The sequence below is a fragment of the Vigna unguiculata genome, chromosome 4 (assembly GCF_037176805.1).
Source record: "Vigna unguiculata cultivar grain cowpea cultivar isolate G323 ecotype 2 chromosome 4, ASM3717680v1, whole genome shotgun sequence".
In the NCBI taxonomy this organism is placed as follows: domain Eukaryota; kingdom Viridiplantae; phylum Streptophyta; class Magnoliopsida; order Fabales; family Fabaceae; genus Vigna; species Vigna unguiculata.
In genome coordinates, this window is record NC_140795.1 from 34,968,387 (window position 1) to 34,988,106 (window position 19,720).

Sequence of the window (19,720 nt, forward strand, 5' to 3'; positions counted from 1 at the left end):
CATATGTGTTAGATTACAAGCGGGGAGGTTTGTAGAGTTGGATTACGAGCGGGGAGGTTCGTAGAGGCAAGGCCACGAGCGTATATCCTGGGTCCATGGTCAAGTAATTGCTTGGTGATTTGGATATGCATGGTCTACAAGGCTTTGGGTGAAACCTTAAGGATGAACTTTGTTGTAGCATTCCTTGAGTTGTGGCTCAGAATGATATCCCTTGAGTTGTGGCTCAGAATGATATCCCTTGAGTTATGGCTTGAATATTGGGTAAATACGTGGCATTCCTTGAGTTGTGGCTCAAGTTTGCGAGGGTTGCCGGTGTGAGTGTGCGAGTTGCGGCTCATACGGATGGGTCCAGATAGATTGCCCTCATCAGTATTTGGCTGACGAGTTTGGTAGTCTTGAGACATTACGAACTATGTTTGTATTGGGAAGTCCATTTGGTGTTATGAAGTGTGGTCCGTAACAGGTTTCCCGCACGTGTTCTACAAGTTGTGGCTTATAGGTGGAGGCAGCAAAGGGTATCTTGAGATTATCATCTAAAGATGTAGAACATGGATAACATGATGGTTGCCATGTGGTATGGAATCAAAGGATAAAGTTCCTTTGATGGGTGCATGCATATATAGTTGAATTATTTATATGTTTATCTGTTAGCTCACCCTATCTGCTTATGTTTGGCAATAATCGTGTAATTCGTTACACGGAAGCATATGATATTGCAGGTGGTGCTGATGAGGCATAGATTCGAAGAGGGCTAGCTTTGGAAAAGATTTTACTTGAGTTTTATCATTATTGTTTTTATAAAATTTGTAAACAGTGTTTTATTGAGTTATGAGCTTGGATATTGTATTAGGTTTTATAAATTATGGATTTTTGGAAAATTTCTGATTTAATAAATGTTTTAAAATTTCCCGCATTTTAGGGAAATAAAGTATAATAAATGAGATTTTCGTCATATTTCTTAAATTTATTATTTAAATTAGTAATATCCAACCAGAATGTTACAGTGGCTCATGATTAGAATTGAGTATTATTTTAGAATGCATTCACTCCTATATTATTATACCTCAATTCTAGTTCAACACATTTTCCTTCTTTAAAGTATGATGATAAATCAACAACGTGTAATATAGTAGGGTTTGAGAGTAAAGAAATATTTACAATTGATGTTTTCACATTAAGTTTGTTTGTAAACTAAGCTTATATTTAGTTCTTAATCAACTTGATCAATTTTCACTATGCAAACTATCGCTACAAATGCAAAGTGAGTATTCTTTAGACTTCATGCTCTCTCGATTAAAACTAAGTATTATTTGGACCATAGTGACTCCTAGTTAGAATTCAATGTGTTTTGGAATGTAGTCTGGATCAGAGTAGTATTGTTTGGAACACTATATTGTTTTTACATTAGTTTGTCTGTAATGTAAGGTTGTATTTAGTTCTTAATCAACTTCATCAATTTTCACTATGCAAAGTACCATTACAAATACAAAGCGAGTAATTTTTAGACCTCAAGTTCTCTCGGCTAAAACTAAGAATTATTTGGACCATAGTGGCTCCTGATTAGAATTGAGTATTATTTTGGAATGCATTCACTCTTGGATAAGACTAGTATTGTTTGGAACATTGTAAGACCTCTAAAATTATCATAACTGGGAAAAATAAATAAACGAGATGACAATTAATTATTTTAAAATGATTTATTTAAAAATTTATAAGAAGAAATAATGGTTTATTATTATTTTTGTTTAAAATATTTTCTAAGATACAAAAACAAAAAGGTATATATATATATATATATATATATATATATATATATATATATATATTTCGTGGTTATTGGCAAGATAACATCAAATCTCTTAAGTTTATCTAGGTTTTAAGGGCGGGAGTGAACCATATAAATATACATAATAAACGAGTGAGTGAGTATTAAGCTTGGTGAGAAAGAATGTGACATAGGAAGAAGCTTTGAAGGTTTACATACTAAATTCAAGTAAGGGAAGCTAGCATTTTGTTTACTTACTTATATGTATGTGTTTTGAATTTAAGAATAGTGATGTTATGAAATTTGATGGGTATTTTCAATTTGCTGTTTAAAGTTATGAGAAGGAGATTTTATGAAATTGCAAGAGTATTTGGGTGCAGGGGTTCAAAAGGTGTGTTCTGTAAAGGTGAGCATGGTTATTTATTTGTGAATGTATGTTTGTGAGTTGTTCTACCATAGTCGGGGAGGTTGCCATTACGAGGGTGATGTGTTCCACTTTTGGTTAAGGAGGTTGCACTTTGAGGACGTTTTATTCCACCATAGTCAGGGAGACTACCCTGTAAGGGAGATGTGTTCCACTTTTGGTCGGAGAGATTGCCCTTTGAAGGTGTTTTGTTCCACCATAGCTAGGGAAGTTGCCCTATTAGGGTGATGTGTTTCATCATAGCTAGGGAGGTTGCCCTTTATGGGCATTGCTTCTGCATCTGAGTGAAAATATTTTATTTATTTATTTATTTATTTGTTTTATTGGTTTTATAAAGGAAAGGATTATTCGAAAAGTTTTAATTTGTTTTCAAAAAGTCCTTGAACTTTAACCAAATTGTGAGCTTTGTTTTTAAGAAAATGTGTTGGCTTTGCTATCTTAGATTACCCTTCCATTTTATGTGTGTTTTTCTCTAATTTTTACTACAATGATTATGTAATGTATTTTATATTACATGTGAGCAAGGGATGATTCCGATGAAGATACACAACAATGAAGACCCTCTATTTATAGGAACCAAAATACTCCATCTATTTTATTTGTTGGGAGAAATGTAAGACCCTCTAAAATTATGATAATTAGGAAAAATTTAAAAACTTGTTATAAGATATAGTGCTTTATTATTATTTTTGTTTAAAAATTTTCTAAATGATAGAAACATTACAGTAGGAAAATACATATATAATATTTTGTGGTTATTAGAAAAATCACATAAAATGTCTTAAGTTTATCTAGGGTTTTAAGGATGGGAGTGAAGCCTATAAATATACATACTTGTTCTTATCAGAAATGTCACGTGCAAGCAGAGGGATCCGAGTGATGGCCCTGGTGTTCATGTGGAAGAAAGTTCCACCTGCAAAAGACTCTCAGATGCTTAAGTAAGAGTATGAGATGAATTTATGTAATAAAGAAGAAAAGTAGAAAAAAGTAAGTCCTAATCGAGTGAAACATGCTATATATATATATATATATATATATATATATATATATATATATATATATATATATATATATATATATAGTGTTTGTTGAACTTGGGCTGAGAGTACTGGATATATCACTTTTATCGAGATATTTGGGATATAAGATCTTACTGGATGGTAGTAAGGATTGTGCATCTAAGATTAGTGGGTGTGGGAAGACGTGGTAGGTGTTGAATCGTGTTAGGCCTTGTTAGGCCGCCATTTGGGTCAGCGCATGTACTATACTAAACAAGTTTTCTAAGATATTATAGTTTGTTGTTTTCCTAATTCTTTTTATCTCTTTTATATCTTCTATTATGATTCCTAAAATTGTGAAAGAGACTCTTGATCATTCTAATTGGCGATAAGCCATGATTGATGAAATATTTGCCCTTGAATAAAATGGTACATGAGAGGTAGTTCTTCTTCCATCTGGAAAGAATGCAATTGGTTGTCGTTGGGTCTAACGGTGAAGTTGATCGCCTCAACGCTAGATTGGTAGCAAAATGATATAATCAAATCTATAGGCCCGACTACAATGATAATTTATCTATAGTAGCCAAAATGACTATTGTCATACTTTTCCTTATCATTGGAGTCACTAATCATTAGTCTCTTCATCAATTAGATATTAAGAATGTTTTTCTACATGACAATCTTAAGGAGGAACTCTACATGCACCAGTGCAGAATGGGCTTTTGGCCCCGGTTGTTTTTGTTATTCTGCCTCGGTTTTAGAACCGAGGCATATTGGGGTGAGGCCAAAAGGTATGACTTTTGGCCTCGGGTGTTAACCGGAACCGTAAAACGCTTTTTCTGCCTTGGGTAACGTAAGAACCGAGGCCATAGGGGACATTTTTTTGGACCACCACTGCAGTTGTGGTAAGTCGTTCGAGCACCACTGCAGTTGGAAGAATCCCTCTGTGGTATCATCCTCATTACCATCCACTTCCAGATCTGGTTTCAGCCCCTCTTCCACTTTGCATTTCAGCCACCCTTTTCAACAAACCCTAAAAACTACATATAAAATTTAATCAAGGAATCAGGAAATGGAGGTGGAGGAAATGGAGCTGCAGTGAACCAGCGGCTGCAGCGAACAGCGGCGGCAGCGACCCAGCGGCGGCAGCGACCTAGCGGCGGCAACGACCCAGCGGCGAGGAAATGGAGGTGCAGCGAACAGCGGCGGCAGCGACCCAGCGGCGAGGAAATGGAGGTGCAGCGAACAGCGGCGGCAGCGACCCAGCGGCGAGGACGAACCAGCGACGGTGGAGGGGTAGGTTGCAGGGAGAGAGAAGAGAGAAATGGAGACTGCGACGGGGAAGGAGAAAAAGAAAAAAGGGCTGGCTAGGTTGCAGGGAGAGAGAAGAGAGAAATGGAGACTGCGGCGGGGAAGAAGAAGAAGAAAAAAGGGCACGCATTTTGGCACCGGTTGTCAATCACCCGAGGCCAAATGGAAGTGTATAGGCCCCGGTTCTTCGCCACCCGAGGCCAAATCTCTGTTATAGGCCTCGTTTTTTTGTCACCCGAGGCCAAAGCGTGCGCTGTCAGTGGCAGTTTTGTAAATCTGGGTGACACAGATGGGTTATATGCTTCGGTTAGTTTGGGACCCGAGGCAGAATGCTGAGAAAAATTTCAAAAATGCCACCGCCTCCTTATAGGCTTCGGTCCCGCAGTAACCGAAGCCTATAAGGCGAGTTAAAAACCCCATTCTGCACTAGTGATGGAGATTTTAGGCAAAGTTTGGTTCATTTTGTAAGTTGCACCACTTGTATATGGTCTTAATCAAAGCCTACATGCTTAGTTTGGAAAGTTCAACTACATTGTTCAATCCTTTGAGTTGAAACATAGTGAGGCAAATCACTCATTTTATTGTCACATGTCCCCTATAAAATGTGTGTACTTGAGAGTGTATGTTGACAATATAGTTATCACAAGAGATGATGGTGGTGCTAAATGAACACCTATGCAATCATTTTTAGACTAAGGATTTTGGAAATCTCAAATATTTTTGGATGTAGAAGTACCCAAATAAAACATGAGTTTTAATCTCCTGAAGGAAATATGTTCTTGTCATCCTAAAATAGACGTGTATGATTGATGTATCCAACTCAGAAACTAATGTCAGAACATGGGAAGTTTTCTTACTAGGAAAAATATAGAAGATTGTTTAAAATTACTAGACCTTATGTCTTTTCATAATTGGTGTTTAGTCAATTTATGCAAAATCATTGTATTGATCAATGGAATGTTGTCATCATATTTTAAGATATATAAAAAAGGTTCCAGGATAAGGATTACTTTATAGAGATAAAGAGAATGCCCAATTTTTTGGATATTGTGACACTGATTAAGTTGATTCTCCTATGAAAAGACACTTTACCATAGGATATTTTGTTTTTCTTGGATAAAATATTATCTCTTAGAAAAATAAGAAACAAAATGTTTCCCAATCTATTGAAGCTAATTATAGATCAATAATATCTCTCCCCTAGGAGCTTATATGGTAAAATAGTTCCCCTAAGAATTAGATTTTTGAGAAATAAAGTTGATGAAGACATATTTTTGATTACCAAATTACTCATAACATTTTTTCCAAACCAATGTTCCTTTTAAAGATTAAATACATTGAAATTGACTCTCGGAGAAAATTTGTTATCCAAACAGATCTACTTTGAGTTTGTCAAATCAAATAATGACATTCAGATGCATTACTAAAATCCTTAAGAGGACTTTAGATTGAATCTATTTGTTCTAAACTTAGCATATACAAATTGTAAGTTAAAAATTGATAAAAAAGTGTTAGAATAAATATATTTAAATAATTCCTTCGAGAATTATATTTTTGTGTTTTTAAGTAAAAGGTTGCTATCCAAACAAATATGCATTGAATTTATCAGATCAAATGATCGACATTCATATGTATTACTAAAATCCTTAAGAGAACTTTAGATTAAATCTATTTGTTCTAAACTTAGTACATACCGTACATACTTATGATGCACTGAGACTTCAATTTTGGTCATGTATATCTGACACGTACTCAAGTTTGATACTTTACCGGTACTTACCAATGAAAAATCTAATCTATAAAGCAATAATACTTTTATAATAACAATAATTTATAATTTTTTTTATGTTAACAACTTTAATAAATATGATTTTAATTTGGATTCGTATATTTACTATGTTTTTAATAATTATTTTACATTTTTCAATTGGGTATATCATGTATCATATCCTATTATTTTCAAAATAAACATATCAACATATCACACACGTATCGTATTTGTGCATCATAAATACACACAAATTGTAGGTTTCAACTTGACAAAAAATGTTAGAATAAATAGTTTTAAGTAATTCCTGAAGCTACTTCATAACTAAACTATTCTCCACATTTTCATGAAATAACTAAACACATTAAAATTAATTGTCATTTGTTTTCAAACTGCACATACAACTTGAATGCTTAGTATTAAAATAAATAGTCATATATAAAATTTAGGCTTAAATACTGATTTGGTCTTAATATTTGTTCAATTTTTTCAATTTGGTATTAATTTATTTTTTGTTTAATTTAGTTAAAATATTTATCAATTTAATTTGATCTTTTTTATTAACATCATTAAAATAATTAAAGAATTGTGAACCATCACATGTCATTTCATGACTTTCTTGATTTTTTATTATTTTTTTTAATTTAAAAAGAAAAATTCATGTGTCAAGCTATTATGCTTGATAGGATTAATTTGTTATATTCATTAATTTGGTCCTAGGTTTTTTTACAAATTAAGCAATTTTACCCCCTTAATTTTAAACTATATATAAATAAATGTTATACTAATATTCTTATTAAAATTCATATTTTTATTAAATACTTTTAATTTAAAATTAGAGTTAACGTAAAATTAAAATGAAAATTTTAAAAGAAAATAACACAATGATTTAAAATTTTAGAAAGTTAAAAATAATATAAAGTAATATACTTATTAATATAATATTTATGTAATTTTTAATACATGATTTTTAACCTCTTAAATATTTAAACCAATTATTTTAATTTCTGTTTTCAAAATTTTCATTCAAATTTTAAATCAACTCTAATCCTAAACAAAAAATATTTAATAAAAATATAAATTTTAATAGAATTATCAATATAATATTTATATAAAAATTAAACAAATATTAAGATCAAATTAAAAAAAATTAATATTAAAACTAAATTAAAAAAAATTAAATAAATATTTGAATAAAATAAATATTTAAGCCTATAATTTATAGTAAAAGTGTTTAGTAAACCTAATTCTTAGATATATCTTTTTATATTCTCTTCCATCACTCTTATACATTGTGTCTAATATACCCAAAATTATTATAAATATAACATCCTAGCAAAGGAAAATCCACTATAAAATCCATCATCTATTCTTTAATATTTCTCAAGTGAAGAGAAGATTCTAACTTAAAATATTATGTTTTACGTACAGAAGACCACAACAATTGAGAAGAAAATAAATTTAGGCACTGTTTGCTTTTAGTTTTACACAATTACAGCAGGTTTCACTATGAAAAACCTAACAAGTTCAAGTTGTCTCCTCTTTATAACCTACAAGTGCCTCTCTTGCACTTTTTAAGTTTTCTAGCTCAATAATGGATAAATTTCAAGAGTAACAGATTTGATACCAGGGACCTGATACCCAGAAAAACTTACATATATAAGATCTCAAACAAAGGCCAGGGTGATAATTCTCAGTAAATTAATATCGCCACTCACAAACAAGACTACAAATATGTAAATTTACAGAACACACCTCTTTGTATTTCATGGCAAAAACAAAATTCAAAATTGTGAACACCACCACTACTAAAGTCTAAATAAAATAAAACATTGCCTAAGTCAAATTCGAGCCATCGAGCCATCATGTAGAGATACAAACATGACCAAGATAAATAATCAATTCCCACAATACTGGACCTAATCTTCATCTGCACCTGCAGGTTGCTCTCCTCTCCTTGGACCACCAGCTGGTTTTGCCATGATAATCTGAAGAAAAATAAATAAAAATCATACTCCCCAACTTTACACTTTGAAAGTTAAACAATGATATATGGAAACATCCATATTAAAACTATTTGAAACCTCTCATTTCTCTCTATATTGTTACATCATATATCACGGCTCATATCCACATTTTTTTCAAGAAAAAATAGACTAAAATCTTACATCCAACTTCACATAAGCTGTATATGCAATTGTCAATAATCTTCATGGCATAGGCCTTATAGGCTCATCATCATAGCCATTTATTCCTTAATTGTTGCACTTTGTAAACCACAAGTTGTCATTACATTACATTCTTTCTACTACTTAAACACAAGACAATGTAGCTTACTACTGCCAGCCTAAAATCCTTAGTGCTGCTGATAAACTTAACTCAAATTAAAAATCAATCCTTTGAATAGACGAGAGCAACCGGTAGCACTCTATTTTGTTGAAATGATACCATACCCTATGGGCAACTGTAAATAGCAAAGTATCGGGTGCCCATGATGTACATATCAGCTTTTGCACTGAATTAATATTATGTTGAGTCCGGATAATTTTTTCCACAAACACATACTAAGAAAATAAGATGAATCAAGGTAAAAAGAATCAAACTTCTCCCAAGTTAAAATCAACATCCTAGAAAGTGAATGTCTAACTCAACCTAACAAAACCAACTAGTAAAGTGAAGTTTGCCCACTATAATTTAGACAAAAGTGACAATCAATCTTCGTATGTTACAGTACCTCACTTACACTCTGGTTAAGGTAATAGGGTACTAAGGAAAAACCATGAATGTGATAGTGAAGTGTTGCATGCAGTGGGCCTAATAATTGATGAAACAATACTAAGCATTCCTGTCTTAAAAATAACACTGCTCGTTAAATGAAAATAGAGCCTGCTAGGGTCATGATTGATCTGGAAGATTATCAGATGGGTGAGAATCACATAGTTTCTGATTCTGGAGATTACAGGTCAGAAAGACAATGGAAGAGACGGGAACTTTCAATTGATGAAATGGATGAAGATTACAATTGTTTAAGTCAATTCTCTAATCATACAACTCCAACTGCTGAACTACTATAACTAACTATTAGCATAACTTATATTTATTAACCATAAAACGTGTTTCAAAGCTTGTTTCCCTCATTAAAATATGCTTTCTGAGATGTTACGGGGGAATCTGGAATTGACTGGCAAAAACATTATCATTAGTGGATTACCTGGTCCACTCGTAGTACAGTGCATGCAGCATCCGCAGCATATTTAAGAGCAAAGAGCCTGAACAGAAAAAACAATAAGATGAAACTGATCTTTCAGGTGATATGAAGATAATTTCAGATTCCGTATAATTGTTTCAATCTTAGAAGTTGAAAGAATGCATAAACTCCATTAACGATAGGAGCATTTAATGTCTACAATTTTTTATTGGACGAAGTTTATCAAGGGAATCTATATAACAATAGTGAAGAGACAGTTCATTATTCGCTCAAACTTTGGGGTTGCCACCATATAAAACATGCTGTGTTAGAATATAGCTTACTTAGTCACATGGAGATCCCAAATGCCCAAGGTTGAAACATCCTTACAAACACCTTCTTCCAAATCAATGCCAACTTTGGCATTTCCAGAAGCATGTTCTGCATACAGCGAAGATATGATCTCCATTGCATTTAACCCAGCATTTTCAGCCAAAGTTCTAGGAATCATTTCAAAACTTTCTGCAAATTTTGCTATAGCATACTGATCCAACCTACAAAGCCATTGCAAACGTTTAGTCAATTCCATTAAAATGTCAAATACCAAATAACCAAGGAAAAAAATACTTGAGAAAGGAAAAAATGAAAAAAAAAATGTCTTAGAGAGCTTAACTATCTTTTAGCTGATTCATTAACTTGTATCAATTCTTCTATCATTAGAATATAAAAAGATACGATGATCTTTACATAGTGCCAGATAGGCAATACAAAAAGATGAGTTAACCTATTCAAACAAGTTAACCCCTTTAGATATGTTAAACAATACTCCTGAAGCATAAGACATAGTAACTATACCCAGAAATTGTAACTATTTCCAAACAACAATACATAGTAATTGCAGTATTAAAAACATTTGTGCTCAAGATAGATTTTCCAAATATGCTCATGCTAGACATCACTGCCTTAACAAAGATTTTATTAAGAAAATAATAAAATAGAAAAAGAACAGAAAAACATAGGGGGACAACACCAAACCCATGATAAAAATACATTTCAAACATAGGAAAAAAGATATCGATTATGAAAAATTAAGTAAATACATAGATGGAAAAAGGTAAATCAATGGAACACTAATAGAAAACTAAAGCTCAATAATCAAATTCCTCTGCCTATTAAGAGATATATCATTAACAAACCCGCTCACACAATCCACAAAAGGCCTTTAAAATTTTATTAGAGCTTAAGAATTCAGCAAATGATGTAAAATTTTTAGAAAATAATAATTGGATATTTATAGCCTTATACCAGATAAGTAATAGCATTACCAAAAGCCAAAATCATACAAACAAATTCCTCAGGTAATTATACTGAATGGAAGGATGTGTGTGAAAAAAACCCAAATAAATGTATCCCCAAGAATTATAATCATTGTTTGAAACTGAAAAGGAAAATAAAAAGTACCCTGTCTCCCCGAAGGAAAAGTCTTTCACCCGTTTAGCTAACTCAATTTCAGTGGCTGCAGCTCCAGGTACAATACGGCTATCCCTGCACATGGCCTGATACATAATTGCATGGAAATGGATTAATCCATATTCCAATAAGCTAAAGCATTCAACTGTTTTGAGAAAAGTGCCTCCAAACAACACATTTCAATTAGCTAAAGCATTAAATTGTTTTAAAAAAAAATGCCTCAAAAAAGATGTAATAAGCTAAAGCATTCAATTGTTTTTAAAAAAAGTGCCTCCAAACAGCATATTTCAATTAGCTAAAGCATTAAATTGTTTTTAAAAGAAGTGCCTCCAAAAAGATGTAATAAGCAATATTAATCCTGAGATTTGCAGGCTTGCAGACCTGAGTTTACAAGATTGATAGAAGAAGGTCAACTCAACCTCAAAAATAAACCTTAATTTTATTTCTTAAAAAAAACGGTTTGTTATAAGTGATTTTGGCATTGATTGTTTAAAAAAGATAACAAGATAATTGCAATGTATTTTGAATGGAGAATGCATCCAAAGAAAACAAAATTAAGAAAAATAATAAAATAAAGAAAACAATAAAATAAGATGTAAAAAGTGAGACCTTTCCATAAAATTGAATGGATTAAAAATGAAAATAGAAAAAGAAATGTTGAATCTTTGATGAGAAAAGAACAAGAATAAAAAAAAATGTTCATTTCCTTCAAAAGACCTAACATTTAACGATCCTTCAGCTTTCTGGTGGAGGCTTTACATACAAGGTTTACATCTACCTATGAATTAATTCTCTTCATAGAAATTATTATAATAATTCTCCGAACATTGCCAAATTAGTGAATGAAATAATCGACAATTTTGATGAAAAAAACTTACTTTGTAGCAAGTTAACCATTAATAATAAGCATAAATTAACTATAAATAATAAACATAAAATAAGGAAATATGAATATCAAAATATATGTAGGTAGGGAACATTGAAATCGCATTCCACACCCTCAACCTCTTCGAATAATCAAAGAATTTAAACATTTGATATATTTGATATGCGCCTCTGTCTGAACAAAACGATGTTTGTTCACCGTTTGGTTAGACTGGAGGCCAATTAAAAACAATAACAAAAAGTAAAAATAAAACAATTGATTAATTCAGAAAATTTGAATGGTTGCTTCGATAAGAAACACAGAGTTCCTTCAAAAGGCCTTTCTCCGAATGGATCCAAACACAAGTTTGGATCCTACTAATGTGTGCCTCCTAAGACGCTTAAGAATTTGGGTGTTTTCATAGGGCTACTCAAAGAGGCAAGATCAAGAAGTGATTTTGCGAACAGAAAAAGTAAATTTTGGTTTATAAGGTGAGATTTGCACCCACTTGTTTGCTATAATCTGTTCATATATCCACTTGATATGGGATTTCCATCATAGGCAATAACAGAAAATTACTTCTTCAAGATCATTCAAATTCCAGAACATTAGAAATTACCTTGTAAGTGTTCACTCCATCATCCACTGCTCTTTCAAGATCATCTAGTATACTATCAGTACTTCCTCGTAGAACAACAGTGGCCACAGAATTTCCACCCTCTTCATTTTTTACAATAGTCACCTGCATATCAATACAAGAGGAAGTTGCCTGTCATGCCTGTCATACTTAGACATGAGAAGAACAAAAAGAATCAAGCCAATCAACTAAGTGCACGCCATACTTGGAATAAACCAGTGTATTTTCCATTATAGATTATTTTCACATAAACTAATATAAACAAGAAACATGGAACCAAGAAATGACAGCTCATTCAGGCCTGAACATACCCTGACACCACCAATTTCCTGAACTGAAACAGAATCCACATATCCAAGATCATCTGGATTTGGTTGGCTGAGTTTCAGCTATGGCAGGAAAACAAAATTGATCAGACAAAAAGCACAAAACATCTTCACATAACCAAATAAGCAAAAACACAAACCATAGCAACAGAACCAGTAGTTCTGCAAAATCGACGTAGTTCAAACTTCGAGCTGATTTTCAGAACCACAAGCCTATATGCAATAATATTTAAGTTAGAAAACAATCTAGACTCGAACATTAATAGTTTTCATATTAACTCAATTGCGAGAAACAACTAAACCCATCAAAAAGGGATAAAAGACTTAACGCACTTGTAACGCTCACAGAAATGCAAAGCCATTTCTCCAACTGCTCCTCCACTGACAATCACTTTGGCCCCAGAATCTGCTACTGCCTTGATGAGCTCCTCTATTTTAGCCTCTTCAGATTTTGAATAATTTTCCAGCTATATAAATAAGAAAGAAGAGAGCAAAAATCCATTTAGCAAAGCATCAAATAATTTAGGAAAACAAAACATTAGAAAAATCAGGGTCTATAAAATCCAAAGGACCCTTTAGCGGTACAGCATCAGGTATAATAAATAAAACCATTTCCTAATACAGAAGTTGAGAATCAAAATAACAGGTTATCCTAAAAGTTACTGCCAAATTGTCTTACAACTTTAAATTTAAACATTAAATTGTTTCCAATAAAAAAGTCTGGCCACAAATCACTTCAAAACATATCAGCATGACAAAAATAGATGAAGGCACAAATAAAAGTATAATTTGAGAAACTCCATGCTAGTATGCATTAAGTTATAACAATTTGAATCAGGCATTGACCAAGCACAACAGACCTTTTAGGATTTTTATATGTTTTGAGTAATAACAATTAGAAGAATATGTAAAACCTATAAAGCATAGCCACGCCCAAAATATCACGATAAATGAACATATAAACCTCAGCAGCAATATGACCAAACAAAACCTACAAGACAATAATGACATGGCCCAAAATAATACCTTATTAGAGCCTTCCAAATAATCGGCAGAGAAAACTTATACTTGGTAAAAAGAAACAATAACACAAGTTTACGATTGTCATTACTGCATTAGGATTTAGCTATAGTACCCAACCAATCACTTCCAACCTTCTTATTTTGGACACAGTTAGATCTCCAGCTTATAACATCGGACACAATATATGCACACAATTAAAAAAACTTAACTACATAAAACAGTAAGTAGAAGATAGTGATCAAATTCAAAACTCTAGTCATTTTGACATACCTGCTCCGCAGAATGTATGAGAACAGTTCCTTTAGTCTCAGTTGCTGATGTATCAACACCACCAGCAAACACAGCAACCTTAAACAATACAGATAAAAGAACTCAGCACAAGACAGTTTGAAAATTTGCCAATATGTTTTCATTGGGAGAAAAGTATTCATATCTTGATTTATATTATTAAATATAATCAATGTAGGAGATTATAGAAACAGATCTTGCTCCATGATGACAGGAAAATATGCATCTCAACAAAAAGTGAGAGAACAAATAACTTCATTGAAATTAGTAGAGCTTCAATGTTGAAGCATATAATTGCAATATGCATGACACAACACCAATCATATTAGTAGGTAATACTCGATTAAATAATCTCAAAATTAGCCAATCCATACTTATATTAAATCCCTTTTTAGAATAGGAAGTATGTTTAGCCTTGCAAAATTATAAACCCATTATACAGTTTAAATCTTGAAGCCTCAGATGAACCCAAAAAGGATATGACTAAATAATGCGTAATCATAGGAGTTGGTTTCAACATGCCCTAGAACACTACTAAAGAAATTGCTTTCATAAATTCACATCAAATACCAGCCAAAATTTTTGGTCAAAGACAAAAACCATTGGAAACTAAAAAAGCATTGAAAACTCCACACAAATTTTAAACAATGCAGAATATCATAAATATAAATCTAATTCTAAGACTTTTATAAATGAAATAACAACTCAATAACTTGGCTTACTATGTTGGTTTATATTGTTGTTTCCTTTTTTTATTATTTTTAACATGTTAATAATGCTCAAGTCCTCTCCCCCAATTTGTTTTGTTCTTGGCTCTCTAACACTTAAGCACCCAAACACTTAGTCCTTTTCATTCACAAATACATCCAAATCCAATTCTAGAAATAACTTTGTCAACACTGTCAATGCAATTCTATGACTTTTATAAATGCAATAACAACTCAATAACTTGGCTTACTATGTTGGTTTATATTGTTGTTTCCTTTTTTTTATTATTTTTAACATGTTAATAATGATCAAGTCCTCTCACCCGATTTATTTTGTCTTGGCTCTCTAACATTTAAACACCCAAACACTTAGTCCTTTTCATTCACAAATACATCCAAATCCAATTCTAGTAATAACTTTGTCAACACTGTCAATGACACTGCCTTTTGCCACTAATCTTATGGCATACAGAATTGATGTTCATAAAAATCAGGTTAATCTCAAGCAAGAGTATGTGTTGTCCTGGAATGGAGAACAATTTGGTTTGGACATAATGGAATGGAGAACCACTTGGTTTGGAGATAATGAAATGGAGAACCATTTGCTTTGAAGATATTCAGAACTGATAGCAGACTCATTGATAGCAGACACAATGAAGGAGGCTTCAGGTAGACCTCTATAGTAACATAATTGCATCTAAGACAAAATAATATTTTGTTAGGATGACAAAATAATATTTTGGGCTTATTTGGTCCTTGTTTCTTACCATAGAAAAAAAAACGCGTGAAACTTGCTACTTAGCGCATACAATTTCAAATGCAGTATCTGTTTTCTGCTACCAAGTTCAAATCAAGTTCAATAATGCCCCTAGTAGTGAAAATTATAAAAATAAAAGTAGCAACAGCAAATGAAACCAACAAAGATGAGTAAAAAAAAAAAAAAAAAGTGAAAGGAAGGAACAACATATGGAGAGATGGTAATTAGACTTTGTTTCAAGATGTCAACAATGGCCTCTTAGATTAGATCATTACACTTTTGATACAAGGTGATTAAAATATTGTTTCATTTGATTATTGAGTTCCACTGAAATACGACATTCACACAAAACCATATCACAGTACAAATCTATTACTTCTATGAAAAGATTTTCAAATGAAGATTGTGTTTTCAATGGCTGCAAAGGGCTTGATTGTGTAGTTCACAGCAGTGTTAGAATGGGTTGTTTAATCTTTTATATGCGAGAAATTAGATTTTGTGGTTCAATGAAATACCAATATTTCAATGGGTTTCATGGTTTAACCCTCGAGTGTAGCACACCCCTGTTTCAAATTCTTTGTTGTAGAACGGACAAATTGTTGAACATTCTAAAGAGTTAGACCAACATGAAACCATGTTAAGCTATATTAGAAGGCAACAAAACATCATTAACAGAGCTATTAATTAGAGGTGTTAGAATGTTGCCTGGAGCTAACAGAGAATTAACTTGTTAAAAATTTTAAACTTTAAAGTGAGGACTAAAATAAAACAAAAAAAGGTTAGAGAACAAAACCAAAACTAAAAATAGAATCAGACAATTAAAGTGCTAATTCACAACAAATGAATTTATAGGATACTCATCGATAAAACCGAAAAAATTCAACACAGAGAAAGCTCACCTTTGCCTTCTCTGCTTGCTTTACAGTCCCAACAGCATCACTCTTCAACACCATTCCCCGAACTACTGTGCTGTTATGCAAGCCCCCTCCCAAGAGCTTTGCAACGCGAATGTTGTCCACATTAAAGTTTGCTGGGTTTTTCGGGCATACTTGGATGCATGCCTATTTTCCAAACAAAGGTCAGATTGTAAACAGTATTATGCTACAAAAGCAGTTTATCATAGTAAAATGGATCCGGATGCACTCACATCAGCAACAAGTGAGCATATGGTATTTTCTAGACCAAACTGCTTGCTAGCAACCGCTGCTTTCATTCGAGAAACAATTTGCTCTTTATCACGAACATCCATAGTCTCCGAACCCTCCTCAACCAGATCATCCAATATTTGAACAGTCTGAAACATGTCAAAGAATTAGAGCGAGAGAAATCAGCAACATCAATACAAAATTTAAAGACGAATCACTAAGGCTCCCATCAAAACCAAAAAACCTTGTTGATTGCTTTAGTGTATCCACTGATTATCTCGCTCGGATGCAAACCCATCCTGATAAGTTCCTCAGCACCTTGCAGGAGCTCCCCAGCAAATGAAATAGTTAAGTTAGCTCCATCCCCAATCTCCTCTTGTTGAGCCTTCCCGGCCAAAACCAAAACCTTGGCAGCAGGATGCTGAACTTCAAGTTCGTTCACAATTGTCGCAGCGTCATTCGTGACAAAAAGCTTGTCCAAATGATTTATAACCATCTTATTCATACCTGAAGCAGATCAAACAAAATATTACAAAAATCTAAATCTATCCAGACAAACCCTTCCTTCTGTGAACACCAACAAGCAACAGATTCATTCACGAACACATAAAAAAACGTTCCCAGAACCCAAAATGAAAAACTCCCTTAGCAAACGAAAAACAGAAACTTCTCTTTTTATAGCCACCTCGTTACATTTACTCTTAGTACTGCATCCCGTATAAACGCTAGATCAACAACCATGAAAACGTACACATACCCACATTATAAAAATCCAAACTTTTGGAATCTGAAGGTGCAACATCCACTCGGGGATGAGTTGAAAAAACGTAAAACAAAAAAAAAAGGTAAGCGCGATCGTTACCATTGGGACCAAGGGAAGTTCGAGTTATAGTGGAAAGTTGTTTGCAGGCGTCGATGTTCTTGAGAACCGCCTCATCGAGACCAGAAAGGTGTTTGTGACCTTCCTTGAGCATGGATTGAATCCCATAGGGTTGAATGTTAAAACCCATGTTCTTGCAATTTGAGAATACCCTAACCCTAAAACCCTGGAAATGGTAACTTCACTCTTCAACTATGAAATCTCTGTAGCAACACTGTGTCACTGCCTCGGACTTTCTCACTAAACCCTAATACCGCCCAACAAGCTTTGAGGTGAAAAGCAGAGAGTGGAAGAATATGGAGAAAATCAAAGAAAAACTAATAAATGCATAAACAATCGCACAAATACAATTAAAATATAATATATAACATGAGTTTCCTCAAAAAAACAAATAATATCAAATTTTAACAACACAAAAATTGTATTTTTTTTTTTAAATATTGATGATTACTTGTGTCTCTATTTTCTATTATTTTAATTTTGTGACTAAAATGTAATTTTCCTCCTTTTTTTACTACTTTCAATTGACAATTCTGTCTTCTTATTTTAAAATAAAAATATTTTAGTCTTATAATTTTTCAAGATTCATGATTTTTAAGCCAGTAGTTAAAAATATAATTTTGAAATTTAAATTTTTTTTGGCGCACACTTTAACTGATGTTGTGTTTACTTGTGAGAGAGTGATTGAGAGAGAGTGAGTGGATAGGTTTGAATTGATTTAAGAGTGAAATTTGTGTTATTTTTTTTAAAAAAAATTAGAAATGATGGTGAGTAAATTTATAAGTATTTTTTGTGAAAGTGTGAGAAAGATTTGATTGATGTGATAGATTAAAAAATATGTTTTAGTAGAAGTAATAATCAAATTACCATTTAGCCCTTAGTTAAATTAGTATTGTAAATTAATTTGTTAATTTTTTTTAAACACAACAAATGAAACTAAAAAAAATTAATAAAAAGAAATTGTATCCAATACAGCCTGGAACGAATCCAAGAGCACGTATCTGATCCAGCTATCGAATCCAAGACCAGGTATCTCATCCAGCACAATGGGATCAAATCCTTCAACCATGAGATCGGATCTGGTTTTCTCCACGACACTTCTCATGGTTGCAGCGAGAGTGTATTTGCAACGGAGAGAGATGAGAGGGATAAATATGTAATACCCCAACCCAATCCCACCAAATCTTTGCATTATGCTGGCAATTACAAATTTGATGGATTCCTAACATCCTCGCTCTGCCATCTGGAGAGATACCCTTAAGCGAACATCACAAAAAGTCTTATTTCTTTCCTAGCAAATTTACTTCCTTTAAAACGAACACAAAACACAACATAAATGTTTTTCTCTCCTTTTTCAATCTATGGGACTAACTTTATATAATAAAAATAAAAAAATAAATATTGTGTGAAAGTTCATTTTAAAAACAATGTAATCACCATAAAATCTACTCAGGCTATGTCAAATTTGAATCATCAAGTAGTAGTTAGTGTCTTAAAACGAGGAAACCAAAATGATTATTTTTTCTAAAAAATTAGGAACCTAATTTCAAAATGGGGAAATCAAAGTTACAAATTTAAAAAAATAGAGGGATCAAAATTATATTTTAGCATTTTAATTATAAAATTGATATGTCATTTTAATTTTGTTCCTTGTTTTCAATAAATAGAAAATATTAAAAAAGTTTTTTTTTCTTTGTTTGCTTTATAATATTTAGAAATTGAATCATTGGCGGACCTTGCCTGAGACTAAGGGGAGTCATGGCTTCTCCAAGCTTTTAATTTTATTATATATATATAATTTATATTATTTTTATTAAGTTATATATATATTATATATTTTTATTGTTTAAAAAGTAAAATAAAAATTAATTTGATGGATTAATAATTGGATTAAAGAGATTAAGGTTTTATATCTGGTTATAAGGTTTATTCACGACAAGTCATCAAAAAAGTGTGAAATAAAAAAAAAAAGACAGATTAGGAAAAAAAAAATTAGAGAACAAAGAACAAATAATGCATACTCACACTATCTCCTCAATAAGTATCCTAGTATGATATATGTATGTTAGATTTATGATTCTTCCGTTACGATATTTCTCCCAAATTAAGTTTCCCCAAATTATTATGAACTCTAATCTAACTATGATTTTAGAAATATTTTGTATGAAA

The 19,720-nt window shown here is 32.4% G+C and overlaps 1 protein-coding gene across 1 annotated transcript; it reads right to left on the reverse strand.

The window, feature by feature from the left end:
* Nucleotides 1–7,904: 7,904 nt before the first annotated feature.
* LOC114181955 (TCP-1/cpn60 chaperonin family protein) lies at nucleotides 7,905–17,849 on the reverse strand. The gene is made up of 13 exons (XM_028068649.2): nucleotides 17,534–17,849; nucleotides 16,916–17,178; nucleotides 16,674–16,820; nucleotides 16,426–16,587; nucleotides 14,045–14,122; nucleotides 13,085–13,218; nucleotides 12,892–12,964; nucleotides 12,737–12,814; nucleotides 12,408–12,530; nucleotides 10,915–11,009; nucleotides 9,798–10,007; nucleotides 9,478–9,535; nucleotides 7,905–8,254 (listed from the first exon to the last, which is right to left on the reverse strand). The coding sequence occupies exons 1-13, from the start codon at nucleotides 17,679–17,681 to the stop codon at nucleotides 8,186–8,188; spliced, it is 1,638 nt and encodes a 545-aa protein (XP_027924450.1). The 5' UTR covers nucleotides 17,682–17,849; the 3' UTR covers nucleotides 7,905–8,185.
* Between the last annotated feature and the right edge of the window lie 1,871 nt (nucleotides 17,850–19,720).